At 41.3% G+C, this 27,262-nt stretch overlaps 1 protein-coding gene across 1 annotated transcript in view; it reads left to right on the forward strand.

Moving 5' to 3' along the window:
- tll1 (tolloid-like 1) overlaps positions 1 to 25,029 on the forward strand; it is a 60,736-nt gene extending 35,707 nt beyond the window's left edge. The window contains exons 14-22 of the mRNA XM_067585033.1: positions 4,144 to 4,339; positions 4,480 to 4,605; positions 5,921 to 6,081; positions 6,187 to 6,367; positions 12,458 to 12,583; positions 16,104 to 16,231; positions 20,402 to 20,615; positions 20,961 to 21,211; positions 22,979 to 25,029. Of these exons, the coding sequence (XP_067441134.1) occupies positions 4,144 to 4,339; positions 4,480 to 4,605; positions 5,921 to 6,081; positions 6,187 to 6,367; positions 12,458 to 12,583; positions 16,104 to 16,231; positions 20,402 to 20,615; positions 20,961 to 21,211; positions 22,979 to 23,113 (1,518 nt within the window). The 3' untranslated portion in view covers positions 23,114 to 25,029. The remainder of the gene's footprint in view (positions 1 to 4,143; positions 4,340 to 4,479; positions 4,606 to 5,920; positions 6,082 to 6,186; positions 6,368 to 12,457; positions 12,584 to 16,103; positions 16,232 to 20,401; positions 20,616 to 20,960; positions 21,212 to 22,978) is intronic.
- The last annotated feature ends 2,233 nt before the right edge of the window (positions 25,030 to 27,262 follow it).

Raw genomic sequence — 27,262 nt, forward strand, 5'->3', positions numbered from 1 at the left:
ATTTTATAGACAATGATTAATTGATTACTTGAGAAAATGAGATGAATTGATAATGAAGATAATCAGGTGTTCCTTGGTCCAACAGTCCAAGAAACACAGGCAGTCAGACAATTGGACAACAAACCAATCCAATTTAGGAAACTTATTTAGGAGAAGATTAAGGCGAAATTCCTGATTCTGGATTCTGAAATGCTGACAGCCTCTTAGAAAGAAAAGAGGGGTTGGGCCACATGGTAACGCCAGACCCATCAGAATTCCAACGCACACAGTCCCTGCCAACTGACAGGGCATAAAGCTTACCAACTCACTTTGCAGATGCAACAGCAAGGAGATAGGCAGTCTTACCAGAGAGTCATCTGAGGCCCCTAATAGGGGCTCAAACGGTGGGGAACATAAAGATTCTAGGATGATAGGCAAATCCCATGAAGGCACCCGTACAACACATAGGGGCCACAGCCAAGAGCACCTTTCAGAGAACAGCTTACCAGAGGATGTTACCCACAGTTCGATTGCCCACCAAAACATGTCAAGCTGAGATGGCTGCAGCACACACTTTAATGGTAGAGACTGAGAGCCCCTTATCCGGCAACACCTGCAAATATTTGAGCAATATAGGCACAGAGAGAAGATCCTCTCTTGGTGGGAGAGGCCAAGGCACTCCATTGAGAAGCTGATGGATCACAGGGTACCATATCCTCCCCGGCCAGTATGGAGCCACCAGCAGCACTGTGTGGTTCCATCTGTCTATTCTGTGAAGTATCAGCATGAGTAGTGGAAGTGGAGGGGAGGCAGTCTGGCCAGGGGTGTGCCAGTGTGTCCTGCTCCAATGGACTGATTGGTTCTGAGAGGGACAATGTGTTGATGTTTCCGAAGCAAACAGGTTGACATCCGCTCTGCTGTACCTCTCCCAGATCATCTGAACCACCATCAGGTTCAGTCTCCACTTGCCGGGAGAGGGCTTTTGGTGGGAAAGCTGCCCTGTTCTGCACACCTGGCTGATGCATTACCCTGCCCTGAGACTTGCAAGGCAAGGTGAGGCCCACTGAAGGAACCCCTGAGCCTCCCTCAGGGACTGACTGGATTTGGTATTGTCTGAAAAGACATTTCCCTTCTAAGAAAGGAAGAAAATGTCTGAGAGCTAAGTGTACTGCACACAGCACTCACATTTATGTGCTGGAGCCTCTGCTGCAGACTCCAGGTCCCCCTGACTGTCCTGTGGGTCCACACAGCCCCACAGCCTGAGAGGGAGGAATCTGTTACTACCATCTCCCAGCGGGAGGGAAGTGAGGCCGAGGGAACACCACGGCACAGATAAGCCTTGTTTCTCTAGGGTTCCAGGGACCAGAGGCACTTGCTTGAGACCATCACCATCCTGCTTTGGTGCCTCTTGGGGTCAAGGCCCAAACCCTAGATCCAGATCTGCAAGAGATGAGGCTGAGAATGTTGTCCAGCCTCTGAGGAGAGGGAGAGGCCCTCATCAATACTGAATTGAGGCCAACACCAATGAACATGACTCGCTGAATGGGAACTAAAGAACTCTCTGCAAAAGTCACTGTGAGCCCCAGCTGGGTCATGTGGGCCAAAAGAGTCGTTGTGTCACAGATTGCCTGCTCCCAGGTTGGTGCACATATCAATCAATCATCCAAGTAAGGAGGAATGCGCATGTCCCTGGCAAGCAGAGGAGAAAGTGCTGCCGCAATGCACCTGAGAGCCAGAGACATCAGAGGGTTGTTGACAACATTAATTCTGGCCCCAATGAATTTCGGGGACTGATGGCAAAGGTGCCTAGCATGAGTTGGCAAACTGTTACTTGACTTTGTTCACTCGCACACTATGCTCCAAGCCTTGTTGGGCTGCATGCCCAAACATCAGGCCTGGAATGATAGGCGGTGTGCTAAGTGTCTTCCTGCACCCCTCTGACAAGGGATACTGGACAAGCCACACTTGGCGCTAGGCCAAGGTCAAAGTGAACATCAGTCTGCCAAGCTCTTTGGTCATAAAAGCAAACACCTGGAACGGAGCATTACTCAGGCTGTGTTGAGGCCTCCAGCAATCTGGAGAGTCTGCAATAGAGATAGAACAAAAGTTTCTAATACAGCCCATTTGAGCTGCTATATCATAGCTCTTGGTAAGGAGGTCATCAGTGATTCTACAGTGTGGGCTTGGACTTTGAGCATCCAGTCTAAGGGCTTCATCTGGAGATTCTATCAGAGAGGTAATGGAGGCATCGATGGCAGGCATTTGGTCTAGAACATACTGGGTGGTATCCATCTTAGCAGCCAAAACCCTGCAGTCACTTGGTAGATGGAGGAATGCCTTGGGGTCTCGCCAGCACCTCTGAAGTTTGTCAGTGTATGGTACAGAGGGTGGAACTCTAAAGGCAGATGGTTGTGGAGTGCGCTTGAAAAAGTCACTAGAGGGAGCAGCCTCTACAGGGGCAGCATCCAGACTAAGCCATAAGATGGCCAGTTGGATGGCTTGCTTATCTGTGGAATGACCCGCCTCAGCATCCTTTAAGGCATCTGCTCCTGACCCGTGAGAACCTGTCACAGAGGGGAGGGGGGACTCCCTCTCCAGTTCCTCCTGTGCTCCTGTTTCCTTATCAGTAAAAAGATTCCCTGAGGCCGCAACAGATAGTGAATCCTCATCATGCTGACTAGCAACAGAGGGTAAAGTAGCTAAGCCATCACTCTCATCATAGACCTGGAGTGACGGCTCTGAAACAGCAGTGACAGCAGCAGTGGACGGCCCGCCAGGCGGTAAATTAAGAAGGGCCTTAATCTGGGCAAACTCAGAAGCCAATGTATCTACTTTAAGAGCCAAAGGTTCATCACCCTTCCGTTTCTTCTTAGTGTTGGAAGCGTCACCCTGTGTATGCCTGTGGCACTTAGAACCTGAAGGGGCGCTGATTGCAGGCATTCCTGAAGGAATAGAAAAAGTAAGCCAGCCTCAGCAATGCTACTGTCAGACGAGCACGTTCCTACCCCATACAGACACCGCCAAGGCGAGTGCACTTCAGCGTGTGCACTTGCTATTATAGTTTGATAATAGCAAAAGAGTGAGACACACCTGCCTACAAATCCGAAGTAAACCAGCACACTGTAAAGCTAGCAATGTGGCAGTAGAGCGAGAAACACTCAGCTACAATTCCAATTAAACCAGCACCTATAACGCGCGTAAGGCTAGTGATGTAGTGGTAGAGCAAGAAACACGCAACTACAAATCCAATTTCCGCTAGTGTCGCAGGTAATTCATACAAGTCACCCTCGCAATCACGTGTAATTACCATTAACAAGTATTAAGTCAGTTGCCAAGGAGTGAAAAAACACTCTCAACTATGGTTCCCCAACCATTGACACAGTTGTCATAACAAGGTGAAAACATCTCAGCGAGACTGGTTGGCAAAGTATAAAAACACAAGCTAATACAGCACACAGTAGTTCTTCACCCGCAATGGGGAGGGGAGAAAAGTCCAATGCTTTGTGATTGGAGTTTCGGCAAAACTCCTGGCGGGATGAGCACTAGCTATGCAGCCTCTGGAAGACAGAACGTAGCTCCAACTGATAAGTTATGAGGCTACTGGCATAAGTGGTCAAGCACTGATGCTAGCTAATGCTAACAACATACATGACGTGCACATTTAGGCAAGAAGAAAAGGAGACGACTGCTGGGTGCCAGGCCCCTTTATCAGGTTGCTTGTGTCAGCCAGTTCACACATGTGACTTTGTTGGTATTATGTCTCAACCTCCTGCACATGCAAACCATGCATATCCAAGTATTATATTACGTCTCTGGCAGTCAGAAAAAATGAAATAGAGCAAGTGGTTTAGATAATCTACCCACTCATGTTACCTGCCCTATTGAACTATGTAGTGAAGGCACTGTAAACAAAATGTTATCCAAGTTGATACAAATGATCACCAAAACTACAGAAATGAGGGTAAAAATATATTGTTTCTTCATCAGGGTGTGGTATGGACTTGTTAATTAGGTTACAGTGATAGTCTTTAAATCCCTGAAGACAGAAGAAATTAAAAGCTGCATATAAAATATTACCTGTGACTGACAAACGTATGACAGTGAAGATGTTGAGTTATGAATCTCACTGTGTGTTTCTGCTTACACACCTGGATGTTTGTGTAGATTGAGAGACATGACAGCTGTGCATATGACTACCTGGAAGTTCGAGACGGCCCTCTGGAGACAAGCCCTCTGATTGGCCGATTCTGTGGCTACGACAAACCCGAGGATGTGCGCTCTACCTCACACACACTCTGGATGAAGTTTGTCTCAGACGGGACTGTTAACAAGGCGGGCTTTGCTGCTAACTTTTTCAAAGGTGTGTGTATGATTGAGAGAGGCTATGTGTGTGTGTGTGTGTGTGTGTGTGTTTCAGCTGATTGTGTTTTCTCACCTGGCTTTTTAGACAGAGCATTCTTTAACTGTCTGAAAATGCGTTCTGACGTGTGTGTTTTTCAGAGGAGGATGAGTGTGCCAAGCCAGACAATGGTGGATGTGAACAGAGGTGTGTAAACACTCTCGGCAGCTTCAAGTGTGCCTGTGATCCAGGCTATGAACTTGCCCCTGACAAGAAGAGTTGTGAAGGTAACAGTGTGTGTATGTGTGTGTGTGTACACGTTTGTGTGTGTACACGTGTGCGTGCGTGTGTGTGTGTGTATGTCTGGAATGCTGAATATGTGTTTATATGTGCATTCCATTGTATGCTGCTGTGTGTCTCTGTAGGATATGAGTCTAACTCATTAGAAAAAAAACATCCGAACAGCCTCCATCAACAGGAAAAAACATCTTTCTGACACAAAGCCACATTGCCTTGTTGTTCCAATGCCACGAATGCTGTGAAGGTCCTTTAATCCCATGAAATAGATTAACTACCCGTAATGACCCACATACTGAAACAACTGAACAAACCACTTCTGAAGCACAGAGAGAGAGAAAAAGCTATGCTAGTCAAACATCTAAACTGTGGTTATGCTATATTTCTTTGAAGAGCTGTGGTTACTCTGGCATCCCCAGTGAATTAATGTGTGGGAAAATTGTTTATAAAGTGGATTTTCTCCTCCAGAAAAGTCCATATATATATATAATTACAGTGACATTTTGACAAATTTTTATAAAGATGTCTACCATGCCCAACTCAAAATAGTCACACTAGGGAGAGACCTAAACAAGGTCAAGTACAACAATAATGAATAAGGTTCAAAAAGTGAGTCTTGATACCATTGAGGTTTTGGGATAATGGAGTCGGGGGAAAGCACAGGGCATGGCGTGAGTGACTTACATTAGTAGTTACCTACATCCCCTTGAAATGAACAAACATTAGTAGCAAAGACTTCACATACACTTTTCACATTTCCTTTGAGCTGAATTTGATGGTTCCATGATATTCCTGCTAACGTCAGTAGAAGCAGAGACAGCAGTTGACAACAGATTTGTTTATCTTCCACATTCCTTTCTTAATATCATCACATTAAAAACACAACCCTCCTGACTAAAATTACTTATTAAAAATACACAGCTGTGGTCTTCATCAAAAATGTGGCAGTACAATCCTTAAACATGAAAACTTGTGTGTTTGCGCTCTCACAAACACACAAGTTAAAAAATATTAATAACACTGAATTTGAAACTGAAACTATAAAAAAAACAACAACTGATCAAGCATTGACCAGATTCACGCTCACCAACAACTCAGTGGATTGTGCCAGAGTTAGGGGAATCCCACTCTCTAATGTGACATAAAAAAATGGGAAACAAAAAGCTCAACTCCTACATTTTTCCATGCAGTTCTGCTCTTGTGGTTTGTAAAACATGTAAACACTGTGTGCTGAATTATATTTCCCCTCTAAGCGTGTGTGTGTGCGTGTGTACATCTGATTTGTTTGTATCTGTGTGTTTGCAGCGGCGTGTGGCGGTCTTCTTTCTAAGCTCAATGGGACCATCAGCACTCCTGGCTGGCCTAAAGAGTATCCACCCAACAAGAACTGTGTGTGGCAGGTGGTCGCTCCCACTCAGTACCGCATCTCTATGCAGTTCGAGGCTTTTGAGCTGGAGGGCAACGAGGTGAGTGCATCTGCGTGTAGTATGTTAATTAGAGCAAAAGGAAGTTGCTAGACATAGTAGCCACTTTGTGGATGTGTGTTATAAGAGCTTTATTTGTGTGTTTAGGTGTGTAAATACGACTATGTGGAGGTGCGCAGCGGCCTGTCACCTGACTCTAAGCTGCATGGTAAATACTGTGGCACTGAGGTCCCTGAAGTCATCACCTCTCAATACAACAACATGAGGATCGAGTTCAAGTCTGACAATACTGTCTCCAAGAAAGGCTTCAAGGCTCACTTCTTCTCAGGTAAGACACGTGTGTGTGTGTGTGTGTGTGTGTGTGTGTGCTTGTCAGGGGTGGGCAGAGCTGTATATTGAGTTATATCTTGTTCAAAATGTGAGTTTTTGGAGCATACTGAGCAAACAGATGAACAGGGGATAAGTAGGTTATGGTGCAGCAGTGGTTTGATACTTTTGAGACGTTTTAATAATGGGTCACCGCTGGAATCTATTATAACTGACATAACTGACAAACTATCTGTGTTTTGAGTGTTTGATACTCAATAGACACATTTTGTGTGCCACTCCTAATATGAAATGCATACACAGGAGAAAGGATTGTCATAATAGTTTACTCAGTGCTTTGGTGGTATTAAGTATTCACCCACAGCATCTTCTTAATTAGTTTTAATGAGGAGATAATCACTTCTTAGTGGTTAAGTACGTCACCTGCACACTACATTTCCAGCCTAAAATACTGATAATGGAGGATTCTGCAAAACCTCCCAATGCCAACATGTTTGGACGTTTGATGACAACATTATGTTAAAACTTTAAACTTGTTCCTACAGGCGCTATGCTTTGCAATTTCTGCGTATTTAAGGTGTGGTTACAGTACATTTAGGCAACTGAAACACTTGGGTAGGGAAATTTTTAAGAAGGTCAGTGCCAACATGAACATCACACGTCGCCCTGAATAAATGCTCAAAGCACTCACTGGATGTAAAGGGCGTACTGCAGATTCATACAATGCTAGTGTAATTCCTGAGAGAGTGGGCTGACTATTTCACATTGCCAAATTTAAGTTGTAATAGTCTTAACAACACTCTGGAAGAGCAGAAAGTGTCCTCTGCCCTCATCTGCTGTGTGTAAATGTGTTTGTGTATGTTTGCTTGCATTTGTGGACGTATCCATATATATGTGCTGCGTTGATGCAGCAGCTGTTTTCCTGCCTGTGTACATGTGCTGTGTCTGTCTCTGTCATGCTTTGTCTCCTGAGCCTCCACCGGCTCTCAGGCCTCCTGCACCCACCCTGCGCTCTGCCCTCTCTCCCTCAGACAGGCTGGCACTGTGTCAAGAGCGTATGTTTGTGTTTGAGTCATGCCAGGACATAAAGCGCGGCCGCTCTCCCACTCGTGGCCGCACCAACAACAAGCTGGCAACCTCATCAAAGGTCAGAGGTAACATGACCTCTCAATCGGCATCTCTGATTGGATTCTGGTCTACCGTGTGATATGGAGAAATGGATGGATCCTATTTTAACGGTGTGGATCGTTTCATTATCCATTCTCCTCTCGAGGGAAACATGTGCTTTGTCCCATTTCCATAATATAGTACACACTAATACTACATAGTATTACTACTAAAGCTGAGCGCTAATTCAGCATTCAACCTTTACTGACTTTTCAGTGGAATCATTATGTTATTGCTCTACAAATTTATGATCCTGAGCAAGTTGTAATTAAAATGTAACAAAATTAGTTGTTCAAGTTTTTGTTTTACACACTTGAAGAGCTTGGTCACACATCAGTTTTATTTTATATTTAATTATTAAATATCCTCGTTCATATGTTTTTGTGCAGTGGGAAATAAATGAACTGTAAACTTTTATAGTAAAAAAATAATAATACATGATTTGCACCAATAGACGGGAAGCTACAGCCATTTTCAAATTTAAAACAAAGTTGTTTTTTTTTAAATTTGCAAAATGTAATACTTTTATCATCTGCATTGTCCCAGGGACATGAACACTGTTTTCAAGCTGTGACTAGCTCCCCCATTGTATTTTAAGACAATAGTCTCCATTAATTAACCTGATGCTCCAGATGGTTCGTTACACAGAACCATCTGAGAAGTCGTCCATGGAAACTGTTAGGAAAAGGGCAGGTGCTTTCAAAAAATACTTAGCAGGTGATTGGATGAACCATCTGTCTATCACCGTCTTACCTTGCGAGGCAGCTGGAATCGCGAGATCATAGGAGAATCCTCATAGGACACAGATTGGTCCGAACCACCGGTGGTTTGGACACAAGCACATAACTTCTCGCGTGATCTTGTGATCTCACGAATCCAGCTGCCTCACAAGGTAATCCTTTAACAACAACCCTCAAAAATTCAGCAATGTCAGAAAGCATCCTTTCATCTTTGAGTACACTTTATTTTCTTAGTTTCCCAATGTGACCACACTACAGAAAACACACTTAGGGCTTAGCATGTAGTATGAAAGTGGGACACAGCTATGATTCCCCAGTAAAAACAACAACAAATATCCCCTGCTCGCTGTCGCAGGGATGAATTTGTTGGATGTTAACATCACATAATAACAATTTTAGGAAATTGTCCTGAAGAAAAGATCTAGATTTCTCTTTTCTTACTCTAACATTTACAGTAACTAAAAGGGCAAAAAGGCAACTTCAATTTAGCTTTTAGGTACGTCATCCTGCTTCAGGAGAAGTAGAGCTGTCAACTGGATGAGCTCGTCAAAATTCAACCACCTGCAGAACACCTGGGACAGTTAAACCGCTCAGTGGAGCATGGTTGCACAGAGAAATTACTTCCTCTGATACAGATAATGTGTGTGTGTGTGTGTGTTTGTGTGTATGTGTTAAATGTTGCTGTGTGAGTGGCTCAGCTATTGTCAGAAGCTTCCAGGGATAGCTTTTGGTTGGCGACCAGCCAGCAACTTTAGGGAGGTCCCTTCGGCCTCCCACAAACTACTAATCCATGTGAGTGTGCGTGTTTGTGTGCATGTGTGTGTGTGTGCATGTGGACATTGTGTGCTTGACCCGAAGAAAGCTACAATGAACACTGTGTAGCATCAACCGCAAAGCTTCTTAGCCTCTGATAGGGTGAGACTGAGCCCACAATAGCACCGTAATACCACATCAGACACACACACACATGCACGTGCACACGCACGCACACACACACACGCACACAGGGCAAGCGAGAGAGAGAGAGAGAGGAGGATTTAGTGGTTTCATTAAAAGCAGATCTAGTTTGATTCACAAGCTCTTGAGTTGAGGTGAGACTCAGCGTCTGTGTCTAATCTCACATCTCTTTATAGGAATCTGTCTCTCACTCACAGTCACAAAACTCACCACACACTCTCTGTACAGCTCCTGTCTCCCTGTGCGGTCATCTGTCCATGTCCACCTCGTTGTTTCTGTCTCTGACACCATCACTTATGTCAATGTTCCCGCCCCACACAGAGCCAGTCTTCTCCACTTTTTCCACCTCCACCCCCGTGATCCGCTCTGTTCTCATGGTGTTCAGCTTCAGCAAAAGGGCTTTGTCATCACCTAGCCACACTGAGGCGGAGGTGTTTGGGTAGAAAACGCCACAAATTAAAGGATGAGGGAGAAAAAAAAAAATGAGCGAGAAGCGAGAAAACACCTCATTTGTGTTGGCTCTTTAAAAACCCCTTAACAAGCAGCAGCCTGCCAGTAGGTCAGTCATTATAAACTCTTGCTGCTCAGCCAAACATTGTTCAGATCCACAAAACTTTAGCTTAGATTTTAGTGGAGATTGCAAAGTTTCCAAAGATATCAAATATGTGAGGCTGAATTGTGGAAAAAATGTGTATAAAATGACACACGAGGCATCTGGAATATATCCATTTGATGGAACTGTGCAGCCATAAAAACATGCAGTCTTTGGTTTGAATGTTTTACTGAGTGTAAACATCATACAGCTTCAATTAAGAGCTGGAACAAACTGATACAAAATAAATATATACTGTATGATGTCAGAGGGTATGGAATAAACTGACTTTTAGCTGCCTTTAAGCTACCAAAGGAGGAACAAAAGGGGAAAACCATTTGTTAAGTACAATATACACATGATTTAATGTTTTTGGCTAATTAGTAAAAGCCTGAAACTGTTAAATAGCCTTGCTGTTCCACCGTTACTGTATCAAAATGTAACCACTTATGTTAATGGGGAAATTAATCAAGCCAAAAAAGGTGTTAATTATGTCATTTTAGGTGAAATCACATAGCACAACCACTTTATAACAGCAGTAAGGCCTTGTTATAGTTTCAAGAAAATCAGTTCTCCGCGTTAGTATGCAAATTTATGGAGCAAAGTGCCTCAAAATCTAATCAGTTTATTTATAGGGGGAATTTGTGGTCTACATTTAGGCGTCACCATGACAACTTAATGTCCCACATACCCTACCATGTACTGTGGTGGTGGATCATAAAAAATTACAGAGAAATATGTAGGTCCCCCGTATCTTCCCAAATTTATAACGTAACGGGATCCAAATGACAGAAGCTCTCATCACATTTTACAATTTCCCTTCAGTTGGCTGTGTGAACACATCAGGCTGATATACTGCAGCAGTTGCGGTTTGGCCCAAGGAGAGTACAGCTGATTTGAAAGCAGCTGTTATGGTCAGAGACGTTTCAGAGCCAAGGTTCAAGTTTGACCACAGAACAGTCATCATAACCTCGACCCTGAGGAGCAGCACAAAGACAGTTTTACGAGACAAAGTCCCACACACACTAACTAACTTAATCCTTTGTAGCATCTGTAGTTGGATGTTATCTTTCTCATCATCTATTGATGCCAACTTTTGTTAGTATCATACTTTTCTTCCCTCTAACCTCTCTTTTTATAAGTCTTTAGAGTCAAATGGTAACAATTTGGGCTGCAGACAGCGTTTAAAGCTATGATGCTTCTACTTTGTTGACCATCTCATTTGGCTTTAACTCTCTAATAAAAACTTTAAAGGATGGCTTCACAATTTTTCAAGTTTTTCTTAAAACAAGTCAGATACCCAAATGAACATTGAGACAGGTTTTGCTTGCTGTAATCATTCCTCCTGTTCATACTGACCATTAGAAGAATTCCCCCAAATGCATTTACAGTGTAAGTGATGGGAAACAAACTCAAAAAGTCCTTGTTTTGAGCATTTTAAAGACTATCTGAAGCTTAACTGAGGCTTCAGCAGACTGAGTTAGTCAAAATAAGTAGTCATCTTCCACAGTTACAGTCTTTTCAGTAAAAAATTCCCCCTTTGTGTCTCGACGGACAGTGTTTTCCTGTTCAGCTGCAGTGGAAGGTTCATGACAAAAAAGAGAGAATTTCTTACTAAAAAGACTCTAACTTTGAAAGGTATCGACTTGATTTTAAACATTTTGGACAGCTGAAACCTCATATTATCTTCAAATAAATGTTTAAATACATTTAGCATGGAGGCAGGGCTATGGATTTTGTCTCCCATCACCTATATTGAATATATACCTAGATAGCATACAGAAGTGGGCCACTTCAGGCAATGATGCGGCACTGCTGGCCTTCTTCTGGCCCGGATAAAATGGATGTGAGCCTGAAATGGCCCACATGTAAACTAGCAAATATGGCCCAAATATCCCAAATCAAATGTGGGCCTTTTTTGGTAAAGATGCGGTGCTCTTGCTGGATGTGGGCCAGTTCTGGTTTATCTGGTTTGTTCTTGGTTGACATACGGCTTGCTTGTGGCCCAGATCTGGGAAACAGGAGTGGACCGCCCAAGTGCCACCATTGTATTTTATGTGGGCCGGATGAAAGTGCTGACAGTGTCGGGTGTGGGCTGGTTCTGGGCCACAGCAATTTTGCTATCTGGGTAATGGCCAGTATGAACAGGAGGAATGATTACAGCAGGAAGAATGTGTGTCAATGTTCATTTGGGCACCTGACTGTTGTTTTAAGACAGACTGTGAACCTATCCTTTAACTTTAAGACAGTTGAATAGTGTGCTGTCCATCTTGCAGTCTTCTTCTATTAGTTGGTGGACTAGCACTGCCAGATGTTTTTGTTCATACTTTTCTTTATTAGTCATTTGTCACCTTCTCTTATTTCTGTTGTACCTTTTTCTTTGTTGAGTTTGATTTCCCTCAGGGCTTCTCTCCATATCTCTGTTTGCTCCCCCTCCTCTGCCTTTCCCCTGTTTTGCGTCCCTCCCTTCTTTTCTTATCACATCCTTTTCTTTTTCAAAAAGCCTCCTCCCCTTCCTTAAGGTCTCATCCTTCCCCTCCTCTCCCCTGATTGACCTCCTTCCCTCCCCCCACCCCACCCCGTTTCTCTCTGCTGATTCCCCATGAGTGATGTGTTGCATGTGTATCTCTCACAGACAAAGATGAGTGCAGCAAGGACAACGGCGGCTGCCAGCACGAGTGCATCAACACAGTGGGCTCGTACGTTTGTCAGTGTCGCCATGGCTTTGTACTGCATGAGAACAAACATGACTGTAAGGAAGGTGGGTTTCACGTACATTCACATCTGCACACACACTGGCATAAAAACATCGGAGCGCACATGCATGCGTTCGCACATCCACACAAGCATGTGCTCATTCATAAAAACAGCCATCGACCATCGTACAGCCCGTATTCTGTCTATGATCATCAGAGTCCACATGACAGCAGACTGGTCCTTTCCATTTGAAGAGAAGAATTTTTTTTTTTTTACATACATTAGATGCACATATATTTCTACAGTGTATGTATCAGACATTTACATCTTAAAAAAATGTTTTCATTCACCTTGCAAGCAGAGTTGTTGACTTGATGCTTTAGACTTGGGCTCGAGTTGGACTTAAGTCACAAAAATTAGGCTTGAGTCCTCCATGAAAGCAAAAACATTCAAGTCTCAAGGTTCGACCTGGTGAAATCCTAAAGCAAAACAAAAAAACATCAGCCAGGCTTTGCAACATATATGTTAGCTTTAAAGGAAGCCATTTCCTTTTAACGGTCAGCCTTCAGAGACCTGAAAATCTTGAAACTTGACTTCCAACTGGCTTATGACCTGTCCTGGACTTGAACTATAAATTTTGACACAAGGGAGTAGCAGCAGTCCCGCCATAGATACCTTTTATGGAGATAAAAAGGTTTGCAGTAGCGATACTGAAAAGCAGTAGATGACTCAATCTTTCCTTAAAGTTCCTAAATTCTGTCTTCACTATCAACTATCTCCACCAGCATCGAAAGTTACTCCATGTGGTATCACTTTAGCAACTGTAGCTCCCCCATGTAGTTACATTACCCCTTAACTCAAAACTATAAATAAAAGTTTACGCTAAAAGACATCACACTTGACTTGAACTTGAGATTTACTTTTACTTTTTTATTTTTTATTACCTTTGGCAGTATTTTAATTTTTTATTGACAATATAGTTGATTGATGGCCAATGAGGGACTGATTACATCATGTGCTGATGGTTGACTTTGGTTTAAAATCAGATTCCTGTGGCTGTGAGTATGACAGGAAGTGATGAAAGATGCAGCACACGGTTGATTACAGCACAAATAGCCTATAAAGTTATAAAACTATTACACAGCGGGGTTTTTGCCACAAAGCAAATGCTGTGTGGCCCAGTACTGGTCCCTGGCTCAGGGGTTGTTAACCAATGTCCCGAGACTGAATCGAAAGGCCTGAGACTGCACTTACCCCAAATTACTTTAAAACAGCTCTGCCTGCAAGTCACCAAAGCTGTGTTCACTGTGATGTGTGTTTGTGTTTGTGTGTGACACTCAGAGAGGGGAAAAGGTTTCAGTGTGACAGAAAACATTATTTATTGAAAGCTATTAGGACATTCCCATGTGCACACACACACACACACACACACACACACACATACACACACAACCAACTGTTGAATTGACATATTTTACTCAGCTCTTTGAAGTTGAACTTTTGAACATGAACACACACAAACACACACACACACACACACACACACACACACACACACACACCACATCAATACACACATACACACCTCAGTAAGGCTCCCTGTGCTGCTCATAAAAAGACTCATGTTTCAAACATCTGGTTACTTGAAAGCCTGTAGCGCTGTCTTCCTCTGTGTGTGTCTGTGTGTGTGTATGTGTGTGTATATATATGTGCATTAGACCAGCCTGACCCAGTAACCTTGCAGAGTCATCCAAATCTATATTCCCATCACTGCTTATTTCCGTGTGTGGTGATGTACTTATGCACATATGGGAGTGTGGAAGTTTCAACATGTGGCTGTTCGGATAGCGTGACGTGTGCTGTTAACACATCGGATTGATAGAAACATCACCTTTAAGTGACAGCGGTCACCTGCCTGAAGTATGTAACACTTTGAAGAGAGAAAGGCAAAAAAACATAAAGTCAGTGTTTTATTGAAGCTTTGTGGTCTCAGGGATCGACTTCATTCCTTTTCGTGATAGGAAAACATCTGTTAAAGCTGAAATTGTTGAATTATTTACTACTGTTAATACTGTGATGCTGTGGCATTGTAAACAATGACATTTCCTGTCACTGTTAATGTCTGTATATAATACGTTGCATGTTAGATGACTTTCTTTTACATTTATACGTTGTTCTTGTAAACTCATCCATCTCATTCTGAATAAAAAAACTGTCTCTCTCGAACACATTTTGTTTGTCTTGTGCATGCCTCATGTCTCCCATCACCTTCACCGTGCCATGGCATTCATCTTACAACTTACATACAAGCACACACACATTGCCTCAATCTCTGTTCCTGAAAGCTCTTACCAAAGCTTTTGGTGCATTTTTTAACTGATGCAAAGTCGCCAAGAGGAAACCAGTCAATAAGAGTTCAGCTTCACCCGACAGAAGTTGATACACAGTTGTTAGCACGCTAAGATGTTAGCTCACAGCTGTTCAGTTGTCATTAAGTACAGTGAGTTAATTTGTACCGATTGAAATTGGAAGTTCTTTTGATTTAATGAACATTTAATGGACTGAACAAGTGCAAGAGTTTGTGTTTGATCTATAATATAACCCCTCTTATTGCTTCAATTTATTTCAAGATAATTTATTGATGAAGAATGAGAAATTAATTGATGGTGTTTTTCCTAACATATTATTGTGTAACTTTGTAGCGAGGGTAACAAGCTATCCGGGTTATCATCCATTTATTCGTGTCTATATTTAAAGTGAGAGGTTTAATATTTGGATAAACCTACGCTACATTACAGTAATGGTCTTTCAATCACCCATCAATGACAACTGAAATCAAGCTTCTACTGTATTTTGCAAGGTGAAATTGGTGGCAAGGTGCCAATCAGAGTCACAGTGTAGTTAGTATTCTTGTCTTTGCAATCAGGAACAGAAGCCAGTAACTTATTAAAAAGAAATAACAACACAAAGTATCTTTATAAGATGTTAGGCCACCACCAGATGCTGGAACAGTGTTAATTCTTAACCTAATTCAGGTTTTTATCCAATCACAGAGGGGTTGTATTTTAGATAGCTGTGTTTGCAATGAATACTATACTTTGTAAAAACAGTTAAAAACTGTCCAAATGACAGAAAATGACATTTCCTCTGTGCTGGGTGCATATGACTGATTTTTGCTCTTGCCTCTATATATACAAATAACATTCAAAGTTCAAATAAAATGAGGAATAATGACATTAAAATCAAATATTGTACGTAATGGCTGACTTGTATTTCTAATACAGATATTTTCTGTCTTTCGTTTCTTTGTGTGTGCAGTTATTTTGCCATAATACTCAATTAGTGCAAAGTACAGGAGGCCTACTACAGTATTAGTTTAAAGCATGCGTGCATGTCTTCATGTGAAATTCACACTGAACTTGTCACCAGGATGTGTTTCTTTGAAATCTTTTCTCTCTCTTTCGGTTCTCTGGTTTCTCTCCTTCCTGTTCCCTTTCCATTTCCTTTGACCTTTTCCTGTGCAGCCATGATTTTAACTTCCTGTGTGTGTGTGTGTGTGCTTGCGTGTTTCTGTGTGTCTACAGCTGAGTGTGAGCATAAGATCCACAGCCCCAGTGGGACCCTGAGCAGCCCCAACTGGCCGGACAAGTATCCCAGCCGTAAGGAGTGCACCTGGGACATAACAGCCACGCCGGGACACCGAGTCAAGATAGTAAGTGTCCTTAAAAATCAAGCAGACAACAAATGTTTCTGGGCTTGTGAAGGTTTAGGTTTTTTCTTTCTCTCTTCAGACCCTTGTCTTAAACATTACTATCTCGCCTCCTTTCCTCATAACAATGCATTATTCTGGCTGTGGGGTCATATTGTATGTAAAAGCCCCAGGCTGCCCTCCTCCCCTCTTCCCCCCCGATGATCTCTCTTTCCCATGTTCCACTTATGAAACCCAAATGTGAACGGGGTAGAAAGTGCACGTTTGTATATTCGGGCTAACTGCAAGCGTGTGCTCATGCGTTAGAAAGAGGCCTTGGGCAGTGGCCATCTGTGTCCTCGTGTCTTTCTATGTGTGTGTGTGTGTGTGTGTTTAGCCTGCAAGTCTGCACACATGCATCCATTTGTGCATGGAAGAATTTATGTGTCAACACACTGATAGTCGTCTCCACATTTTCAGAGTTACTGCAGATGTATGTATTCATGAATAAACTGACATATAATCAGAAACACAGTCTTAATTGAGGAACTGATGAACTGAACTGGAGCTACTCGAGAAACTCAGACAAGCAGCATTTCCTAATCTCTCTGTAGAGAAGATGCAGTGTCATGTGTATTATGGATTAAAGATAGTCGAGGGTGAACATTTCAAGTCTGATTTTTTTAGTTATTTGTCAATGCAACTACATAAAAGTCAAGTCTTAACGCTCAAACAGAAGAAAAGAAGTGAGGAGCAGACAAAACATTTGCAACGTCAGGGTGTAAGACTCATAATATTCTTGCTTTTTGGATTAAAAAGCATATGCACCAGGGGACAGATCAGAGCAGAATCATCCTCGGCTGATACCAACACTTTCACTTTCTCGAGAACTCCTGATTTTACACAACTTGAGCATAACTAATCTTGGTGACTCTTGAGGATATTACAACATTATTAATATCAAGATCAAGCCAGATAAAGTAGCAGAACTGACAAGTTGTATTAGTTTCTCTTCAAAATGTTCTTCTATTGTTGTTGTCATTCATACAGTAACTTCAAACTGATTGTGTGATGACATGTAATGTTAATTTGTGAGAATGCACACAAGCAATCCTCTATAGGAAGGCGGGATATGTGTCATTTAAAGCACTAGAGCTACAACTGACAATTTATCTTTGTTTTTAACCTTAACATTATTTTCTAGATGTATTGTTTGTCATTAAAATGTCAGAAAATAAGGGAAAAGCCCATCATAATTCCCTGAAACCCAAGGTGACAACTTCAAATTGCCCACTTTGTCTGACCAATAGTCCAAAACCTGAAGATATTTGATTTACTATCACATAAGACAAAGAAAAGCTACAAATCCTCACAACTGAGAAGCTAGAACAAGAGAACAATTAAACAGTTAATCGGATATCAAAGTAGTTGCTGATTAATTTCCTGTGAATCGTTTCAGTTCTAAAAAGCATTTATATCTCGAGCTTAGAACTCAAATTGATCCTCACAAAGATACAAGTACAGGGGCACGCATGCACACATTCACACAGCGTGCTTCAGATAATCCTCCCAAAGTCCAAGTTAGTGTCACACACACAAACACGGTACAAACTATACAACACGCACACACACACACTCAGGGTCTAGATAAACACACATTCACAGTACAATCTGTAGTCCTGCAGAATATTACAATTTGGCTCCTCACCTCTCTTCCACTCTGCAGTCACATGCTGAGCTCGCTGCATGGTATCAAAACCGTCATTAACTGTCATTTAGTTTTTGATAATCTCTTATGTAACGGAAAACACATTATGTCATCAGCAATGATGTCACGTTTACCAAATTTTTTGCACCTGTTCTGGATGTCTAACTACATGTGATGTACACACAAGTTTGGAAATTCGTTCTTGTGTGTATGTGTGTGTGTGTGTGTGTGTGTGTGTGTGTGTTGAGATTAGCGGGGTGCTCTCTATATCCTCGGTAATGACATCACAGCGGGATAAATTTAATACCAGAAATCTGAACATAGACATGAAGGTCATTCTGTTACTGCTTCTTCACTCTGTCTGTCTGTCTCTCTCACCCACACACGAACACACACACACACACACACACATATGAACTCTATTCTCTCGGGAGTAGTAAACAGATCCGCAGCTACAGTTTGAAAAACATCTGGAAGCCATCACGTCCCCAGAATCAAACGCTTCCCCTCTCAGTAATGACATGCTCTTTTTTTCCTCCTTCCGCCTGGTTGGTAAAAATCAATGCAGTGTGGTGGTTGTGGTGGCGTGATGGAGCAACGCTCAGGAGACAATCAGAGACGTGTGTGAGTGTGTGTGTGGGAGAGACAGGCCTTCAAGGTGTTATGACTCATTGTAGTCTGCTTCACAAACACAGTGACTTGATTAGATTATGAATCGTGACACTGTGTACATGCGTGTCAGCGTGTAAGCAGTGTGGGCAAAGACAGAAGCAGGCAGGGGTTCTGCTTTCTGCTCTGAAGTATTACAAAATATGAGATGTAAATATATTTATTTTGGTTTCGTGAAAAAATGTCAACACAGTGTGAAGCTGGACAACACTCACAGAGCAGCCTGAGGTTGAATATTGTCTGTTCGCACAAGTTATGATCAAACAAATGACATAAAAAATAATGATGGAAAGTGATTTCAGTCTAGAGCTGCAACGATCAGTCGATTAATCTATTAGTTGATCGACAGAAAATTAATTGTCAACTATTTTGATAATCAATTAATCAAGATTAGTCAAAAAGAATTGCCACAATCCTCTGGTTCCAGCTTCTTAAATGTCAATATTTTCTGTTTTTTTGGCCTCTCTGATAATAAGCTGAATATCTTTGGGTTGTGGACTGTTGGTCGGGACAAAACAAGACATTTTAGGTCACATCTTGGGCTTTGTGAAAATAATCTACAGACAAATTGATAATGAAAATAATTAGTTGCAGGCCTATTTCAGTCCTTTTTAAACATGATCTAAACTATACTGTTTACTATGATGAAAATAAAGATCTTAGTCATACATCTTCTCACTAGCAGAAGTAAATGTCAGTCTGATTATAAGTTACTGGTGACAGGACTTAGATATCTTTTGGTTAATTAAAGGCTACGTTTGTTTGCGCAGTAACACCTTTTAATGTTTTCTATCTCCTCTGTTTGCTCCATTAACTATCAACTCTGACCTTTATTCCACTGATACAGAACTCAGGTGTGAATTCCTGTGTTTTATCTGATGATAAGATGCCAAGTCAGAAATACAAAGAAAGCAAATGACCCTGAATGAAGACAATATAATGAAGGCTCCAACAAGGAAACTCTCCTCTCCTCAGTCGTCCTCTCTTTGTATCTCTCTTCCTCTCTCTATTCCTTACACTGTATCTGATTTTACAACTTTCCTCACCTATATGTACAGTATAATCTATACATTTTTGACTTTTATGTTACCCTTCAACAAATGAGAGCATCACTAAGAAGACTGGCTGCCTCTATCAGCTGCTACACTGCTCTGAGCAGTAGTTTGTTTGACGAGCTTACTTTATTCACTGAAGTTACGTGCGTTACTGCACAAGACAGGGAACTGACCGGTGTTATTTCAGTGCAGTCGGAGCCAAACCTGTCAGAGTTTCCCTACAATGATGAATGCATGCAATAAGACAAAAAGGTGACAAAGGCAACAGGAAAACAGGGTTTATGGGTCTTAATTTTAAGAAAAACAAGCACTAACAGTAATACTTATATAAGATAAAGGGCATTATTTGTTTTGATTAAAATTCTACATTTTACAGTTAGATACCAAGGTGAAATTGTTTTATAATGATACATGAATGCTACATGTATCTGCCATCTCAGCTCTAAAGGGTTAATTCACCCAAATTACATAAAAGAACAGATTTTCTCACTTTGAGATATCAATTTCTGAGATTTCTGCTGTCGACCCAATACAATGGAGGTGAATGCAGTTTAATTTGTGGTGTTCAAAGCATTGACAAATAACATTTAAAAAACTCAACAGCTCTGTGTCTTTAAGAGACATGTCTGGCTTAATCTGTATAATCAACAGCTTCAACAGTTTTCACTGGAGCTACTTTCTAAATAAATATATAAACTGGAGAGCAAGGTCAACAACACATTTCACTCAGCAGTCTCTCTCTCCATCTCTCTGCCCCTCCAGACCTTCAATGAGTTTGAGATCGAGCAGCACCAGGAATGTGCGTATGATCATCTTGAGGCCTTCGACGGGGACAGTGACACAGCGGCTATCCTGGGTCGACTGTGCGGCAGTAAAATCCCAGAGGCCCTAGTCTCCACCAGCAACAAGATGTACCTCCGCTTCATCTCTGACGCCTCAGTACAAAGGAAGGGCTTCCAGGCTACACACTCCACAGGTGTGTGTGTGTGTCTGTGTGGAGGATTACTTTTATTTTATATCTCACAGAGTTTTTCAGACTCTACATGTGAGTTTTTGTGTGTGTTAAGAGCATCACTCTCTGTCACCAGCTTGGATTTCCCAACTTTGAGTAGGTTTTTTTTTTTTTAAGATCAACGTCTCCCTCTAGTGGTTCACAACATGCATCACATTCAAGATGAGAATCAGTTATGAAACCTGACCTGAGTTCACCTGAGACAACACCAAATCTACCAAAATGCCTAATTTTTCAAGTCAAAATGTATTATTGCTTATTAATTATGTAACTTACCTGATGATCTTTCCTCCATCTATGTGTCTGCAGAATGTGGAGGTCGTCTGAAAGCAGAAGCCCGCCAGAAGAACCTCTACTCCCACTCCCAGTTTGGGGACAACAACTACCCGGGTCACACTGACTGTGAGTGGCTGCTGACGGCAGAGCAGGGCTATGGCATCGAGCTGAGCTTCATCACGTTTGAGGTAGAGGAGGAGGCTGACTGTGGTTATGATTACATCGAGCTGTACAATGGGTACGACGCCAACTCACATAGACTCGGTCGCTTCTGCGGTTCAGGGGTAAGCCATGTTTTTATTAAAATGATTTCAGTCTTTTAGTCCCTTAAGTACGAATCATGCATACTCTTCATATTTAATGATCTTTTTTAATGTATACTATATAGTTTTAGCTTTCTGAATGTAGTTTTCCTCCTGTTCCAGGCAGCCATTAATTTACATTTATCGTAATTTGGTATGAAAATGATTATTATCAGACTCCTGAAGGATATTCTGGCAATATTCTATAAATTTCTAATTGTCAACAAATTTCCTTAAAAGACCAAAACCAACAATGATCCTACTAACAATTATTGCCTGTAACCAAAACCCTGATATATTTATACTTATTGTTCTACATCAATGAGCTACACTGTTGTTCATCACCCATGTTCATTACAATGAACATGGGCACTGTAATTTATTTTGAATCAATCAGCATTCATCTTTCCACTGCCATAAATCCTCACTGGAGCACCAAATATGTTTTAATCTGCAGCTGGAAATAGTCCCAACAAATGCTCTATTTATTCCTGAATAACTTTGCTTAAAGCTACAGTGTAGGAGAGTCCTGCTAGCTGAACGGTTACTGCACATGCCACATAACCTCAGTGTCCCTGGTTTGATTCCAGCCAGGGACCCTTGTTGCATGTCATACTAGTCTCTCTCTCCTCTTGTTTCCTGTCTGCCTCTTTACCGCCCAGTGTCCAAAAGATAATCTTAAAAAAAACTACAATGCACAGCTATTTTAGGAAATTGCATTCTTTCTGAATGTAACTATATATATGGGAATGAATGGGCCTCAGACAGGTCATGGAAGTTGGAAAGTTTCGACAGACGGACTGACACATTGTTGATTGTTTTTTCATGGTATTTGTTGACAATAAGAAAAATATAGAATAACATTAGTCTTATCTTTATCTACAAAACATGCACCTACTTTGCATCTTTCCTTACAATTTGAAAATCATATTGTTCGGTTTTGTATCTTTTCCTACTGCTCCAGGCAGCCATTCATTTCCATCCAGTATGCAAATCTAATAGCAGGGTCTTGAAATTTGCTTGGTTTTGTAATCCATCAGATTTAATCTGAAGTCTGCATTCATTTTTGTCAAAGGTATATTACTGTGCTGTGATAATGCAGTTTAAGTTTAAATTGATTTAAAAGGTCTGCACTGCATTATCAGATAATAATAATGTAACTTTCAAAAAATATTTTATACGTTTTTTGCCTTATTACTGGACAAAATCAGATATTCAGTTTACTATCATGTATGACACAGTATAGCTTCAAATTCTCACATTTGAGCAACTAGCAAATGTTTACAACAAATATTTTATTATCAAAATAGTTGCCAATTAATCTTCTGTAAATCGACTAATCAAATAATCTAATCAAATAATCATTGCAGCTCTAATTAGCACTAATCACAAAGTACAGCTGAGGCTGATGGGAGTGTCATTGGTTTTGCAGACAGTTTTTACATCATAATGCTGCAAGATGAAAAGTCAGGGGATCATCGAAGTTTTTACAATTCATCTCTAGGTGAACACGAATGTCTGTGCCAAATTTCATGTTGATCCATTCAATAGTTGAGACATTTAACTCCAATCCACAAATGTTAACCTTAAGGTGGCGCTAGAGGGAACATTAGGGAATTAAAACTTGAAAACACACCTGAGCTATGATATAAAGTAAATGTGATTTGTAGTAAATAAGATAAAACTAATCCTATGGACCTTTAAATGTCTGACAACTGCATCACATGTCTCTCTATCTTCCCTCCATAGCCCAGGGAGGGGATTTACTCGCCTGGAGATGCTATGCTGATCCGTTTCCATAGCGACGACACTATCAGTAAGAAGGGCTTCCACATCCGCTACACAAGCACCAAGTTCCAGGAGAGTCTTCACACCAGGAAATGACCTCACACGCAGCCCGTGACCTCTGACCTCTGTGCAGCCCCGCCACTGTTACCCTGACCTTCACCATGGCAACAAGAAAAAGTACAGCCTGTCCCCCCTCCCCCTCTTCTCGGACCCACACACAAACGTGGACGTTGTGGACATTTGCCAGCCACCAGAGGAAGACGACTCTCACGTGAACATTTGCTCTGGTGGTCATCGCGATCTGAGACGAAACAGGAAAAACAATAAGATATCAGTTTGATTTTCAACAAACGTGGGGAAACATGCTGACGAGTTTCTTGACTTGAGTGAGCCATTTTTTGTGGAGGAGATGGATTTTCATCACTGCACATCAAGCTGCTCTCGTTCGATGTGGAAAGAGGGTTTAAAGACACTCAAAACAACTTCACACACTAGATTCATGTTCAGAATTATAAACTATGGATGCTTAAAGAACTAAAGAGCTTCAACCTAAATAAAAAAAGAATGCATTCAACAAGGGAGTTTTGAGTCTGACTCCTTGATTCTTGAACTGTGCGACTTACTGTGATCACACGGCTGCTCATCACCCACAGTAACTGAGAAGAAACTCTAAACAGACGTTTTTATTGCCTTTGATGCCTGGGAACTGGTCTCGACAGCCCAGCTCAGAACGGCTGCAGATGATTTTACTTGTCATGTCTTATTGTACAGCCCATGATGTTTGTGTTTACTGTACGTGTGTGTGCGTGTGTGTGAGTGTGTGTGTGTGTGTGTGTGTGTGTGTGTACAGAGAAAAGAAAAGGCTCAAGCCTGTCCTTGCCCTTTTGCTTAAAGCTTATGCAGATGACCATCGTTGGAATGGACAAATAAAAATAAAAACAAAATGCAAATGGAGAACTTTCCAAAATGATCTGTGATGTTAATGTTACGCCTTGCATCATGTTGTTTGTGTGTGTGTGTGTGTGTGTGTGTGTGTGTGTGTGTGTGTGTGTCAATGCTGTTTTTTCAGTTTGTCTTCTAACAAACTTTCATGGATGTCCCCGATTCCTCTTCACCCCAATAATCATGAGATTTGTTTTTTTTTTTTTTTTTAGTGGATATTGGAAGGGAATATTTTTCACAGCTGTCTCTCAGGAGTGACACGATTCTGATTGAAAGGAGAGATTCCCATGGTGCTAAAACAAACATACACTGAATGACAGATAACTGGAACTAAAGGTTTTCAAATGGAGACACAGCGTGCAAACAGCACACTGCATCAACAACACTAGTCCTGTGGAACTACATTATTGCCTTAGAACCAAATGTATGCTATCGGAGGTCGCTCCTATGCTCTTGCACGGGTTGTCTTGTGTCAGCGGAGTGTTTTCGAGGTTTTTTGGCAGCGTATTTCATTTGTTTGAAGATCTTGAATGGTATAATTGTGAAAAGAAACAAAACATGGGAAATGTAGTCTGTGTGTGAGATAGAGTGTCTACGGTGCATGTGTGTTTTTGTGTGTCCTTTTTTGTAGCTGCTCTCAGAGATACATACACACACGCTTACACGTCATAAACACATAAAAACACATTTGTGTGCATTTTTCCCACCCATATTTGAACACACACACTTCCCTTCTGTATATTTGGAGCGTGATGAGAAAAGTGCTGTAAAGTTGAAGGAATACCAGGTGCACACAGGTTGCATCATTTCTGTGTTCAATGCAAATGTTGTATACATGCATTCTGTGTAAGTGTGTGTTACTGTATAGCAGATTCTAGAGAAATATGTGAGTGTATGTCTGTAAGCTGTATGTTTTTAAGTTGAATCATTCATTGCTGTACGTGCCAAGCTCCAGGTGACCCTGATCCACTGTAGGTTTGTTTTATCATTCCACCTCTGTGTCTGTAGTTCAGAGACACTGACATGACGTCCTCTGCATCAGTCATTAAAATACACACAGGTTAAAACCACACACGTCTGTGTTTCATCAGTTATCGCTACATTCTGTGAATAAATTTGTTTTTTTGAGACCTGTTTAGATGAGAGAGTTTCTATAAGGGCTAAATATTGATCCACAAATCGAATTTGGGCATTTTCCCATCATGACAATATCATTCTGAAAGCACATTTGATAGTATTTGAAGACTCAAGTTATGTGCATACCAGGTCTGTGGTAATTTATGACAACATTTTTCACTCAGTGTCTATTATTTGTGTTTCTACAGCCATTTTATGTTTTCTGTGTACAATCTGTGGAGTCTGAGTGTGCAACCAGAATAATTAAAGCAGCTATAATCAATATTTTTCATTATGACAATGTATCAAATGATTGTGTAATGTGAGAGGCTTGTAGTGATGAAACTACAGAAAATGATCACCCGACTCCTCCACCCAGCTCCTCACAGCTTCACAGAGTTTTATAGCGAGTTTCAGCTCATTGTTTTCAATCTGGCTGCAAATTTACCATTTTGGTTCATTCTCACCACTCTCATAGAGCCGTTTTCAGCCACAGCAGGCAGCTGTTTTCAGAGAAAAAGCTCTAAAAACCCACCGTACACTACCTGTTCAGCAACAAACGACTAAGAGACACAGTTAGTGACAAGCTGGTGAACATAGTGGAGCATTTAGCAGCTAAAGATATTTCCCTCAGGAGTTGGTAGAAACCAAAACAGAGCTAAAAGAGAATATTGGACTTACAATCATCAGACAGAAACACGATTCCAACTGAATGAGTAAATGAGCAACTGTTTGAAAACAATTTCAATTTATCAACTGAAAAGGTGACAATACCTCAATGATGTGTTCACAACTTGTTTCTGCTGCCTCCAAGTGGCCAAAAAAATCAGTAAATGCTACATGTAAGAATATCCACAGCCCGTCCTGTCTCACTTTGTACCTCAAGAGGCGATAGTGAGTCACTGTAGCATCCAGTCTGCCCTCAGTCTAGGATGAAGAAGTGGCGCTGCCCCGAACAACTGACAGCAATAGTGGATATTTTGAGTCAGGCTAAAAACTGTTGTTATTTTCGAATTTGGACCATTATTATTCCACTTTATTAAGTTTTAATATTTTTTCAGGCGAGTAACCACTTAGGTTCCCAGTATGTGGTCAGTTCATCCAAATAACGCTTGTTTGAAAATTTGCTCTGATGTTTTCGGAAATGCCATTGGAGCCATTGGCCGGGTGAGACAAGCAGGTCATCTCGGCCGCTAGCAGCCCAACACCTGAGATTATCGGCCAGTCAACATTCATCATCATCCCGGGAGCAATGATCCGTTGAGCTGATCTGTGCAGCTCTTTGGTAATTTACCGCTGGCTCTGATGTCTCCGTAGCATTATGATGTTTTGACGACGCCATAGCACAGACTCACTGTAAACTGTAGGATTCTTTATCCTCTTACGGTAGACTGAGGGCAGACTGGACACTACAGTGACTCACTATTGACTCTTGAGGTAAAAGGTGGTATTATGAAACAGGACGGGCCAGGGCTAATTTTACATAATATAGCACCTTTAAAGGCTTCTCAGTGTTAAATTAAAATACATTTTTTAATTGATACATTTAAAGGAATAGTTTGACATATAAGCAAATACACATATTCACTTTTTGCTGAGAGTTAGATGAGAAGATCTATACCACTCTTGTATCTGTACGGCAAATATGACCACTAGTAGCTGGTTAGCTAGGCTTAGCTTAGCATAAAGACTGTGAACATTGGGAAACAGCTAGCCTAGCTCTGTCCAAGGGTTAAAAAAAATCGAATCAAATAAAAAAATCTGTCTACAAGCACCTCTAAAGCTCACTGAATTTTCACATGAAGTATAAAAACAGAATAAACAAATGAGATATAACGTTAAGTACAGTAATAAATTATGAATTAATCATCTAATTTTAAAATGCAATTGCAAATTGAAATCAAATATGGTTTTTATATTTACTTTTGAGTATGGAAGTTCTTTCTTGACATTTGGGAAACAGTTTATGTAACAAAATAAATAAAGAGTTTTTAGAGCTTTCAGATTATTTGAGGATTAAATTTTATTTTCTGTTGTTACATTTATTTATGTGAGCCACAGAGCAGCAGCAGGAGCTCGGATTGGCCCGCTGTTGAGCTCTGACCACAAACACAACTCTTGCCAGCATCACCATTTCTGACCAACACACAACAACCTTCCAATTAGATCTCCTGTGTCTGCTCTGTC

The sequence above is a fragment of the Thunnus thynnus genome, chromosome 3, assembly GCF_963924715.1.
Source record: "Thunnus thynnus chromosome 3, fThuThy2.1, whole genome shotgun sequence".
Lineage (NCBI taxonomy): Eukaryota > Metazoa > Chordata > Actinopteri > Scombriformes > Scombridae > Thunnus > Thunnus thynnus.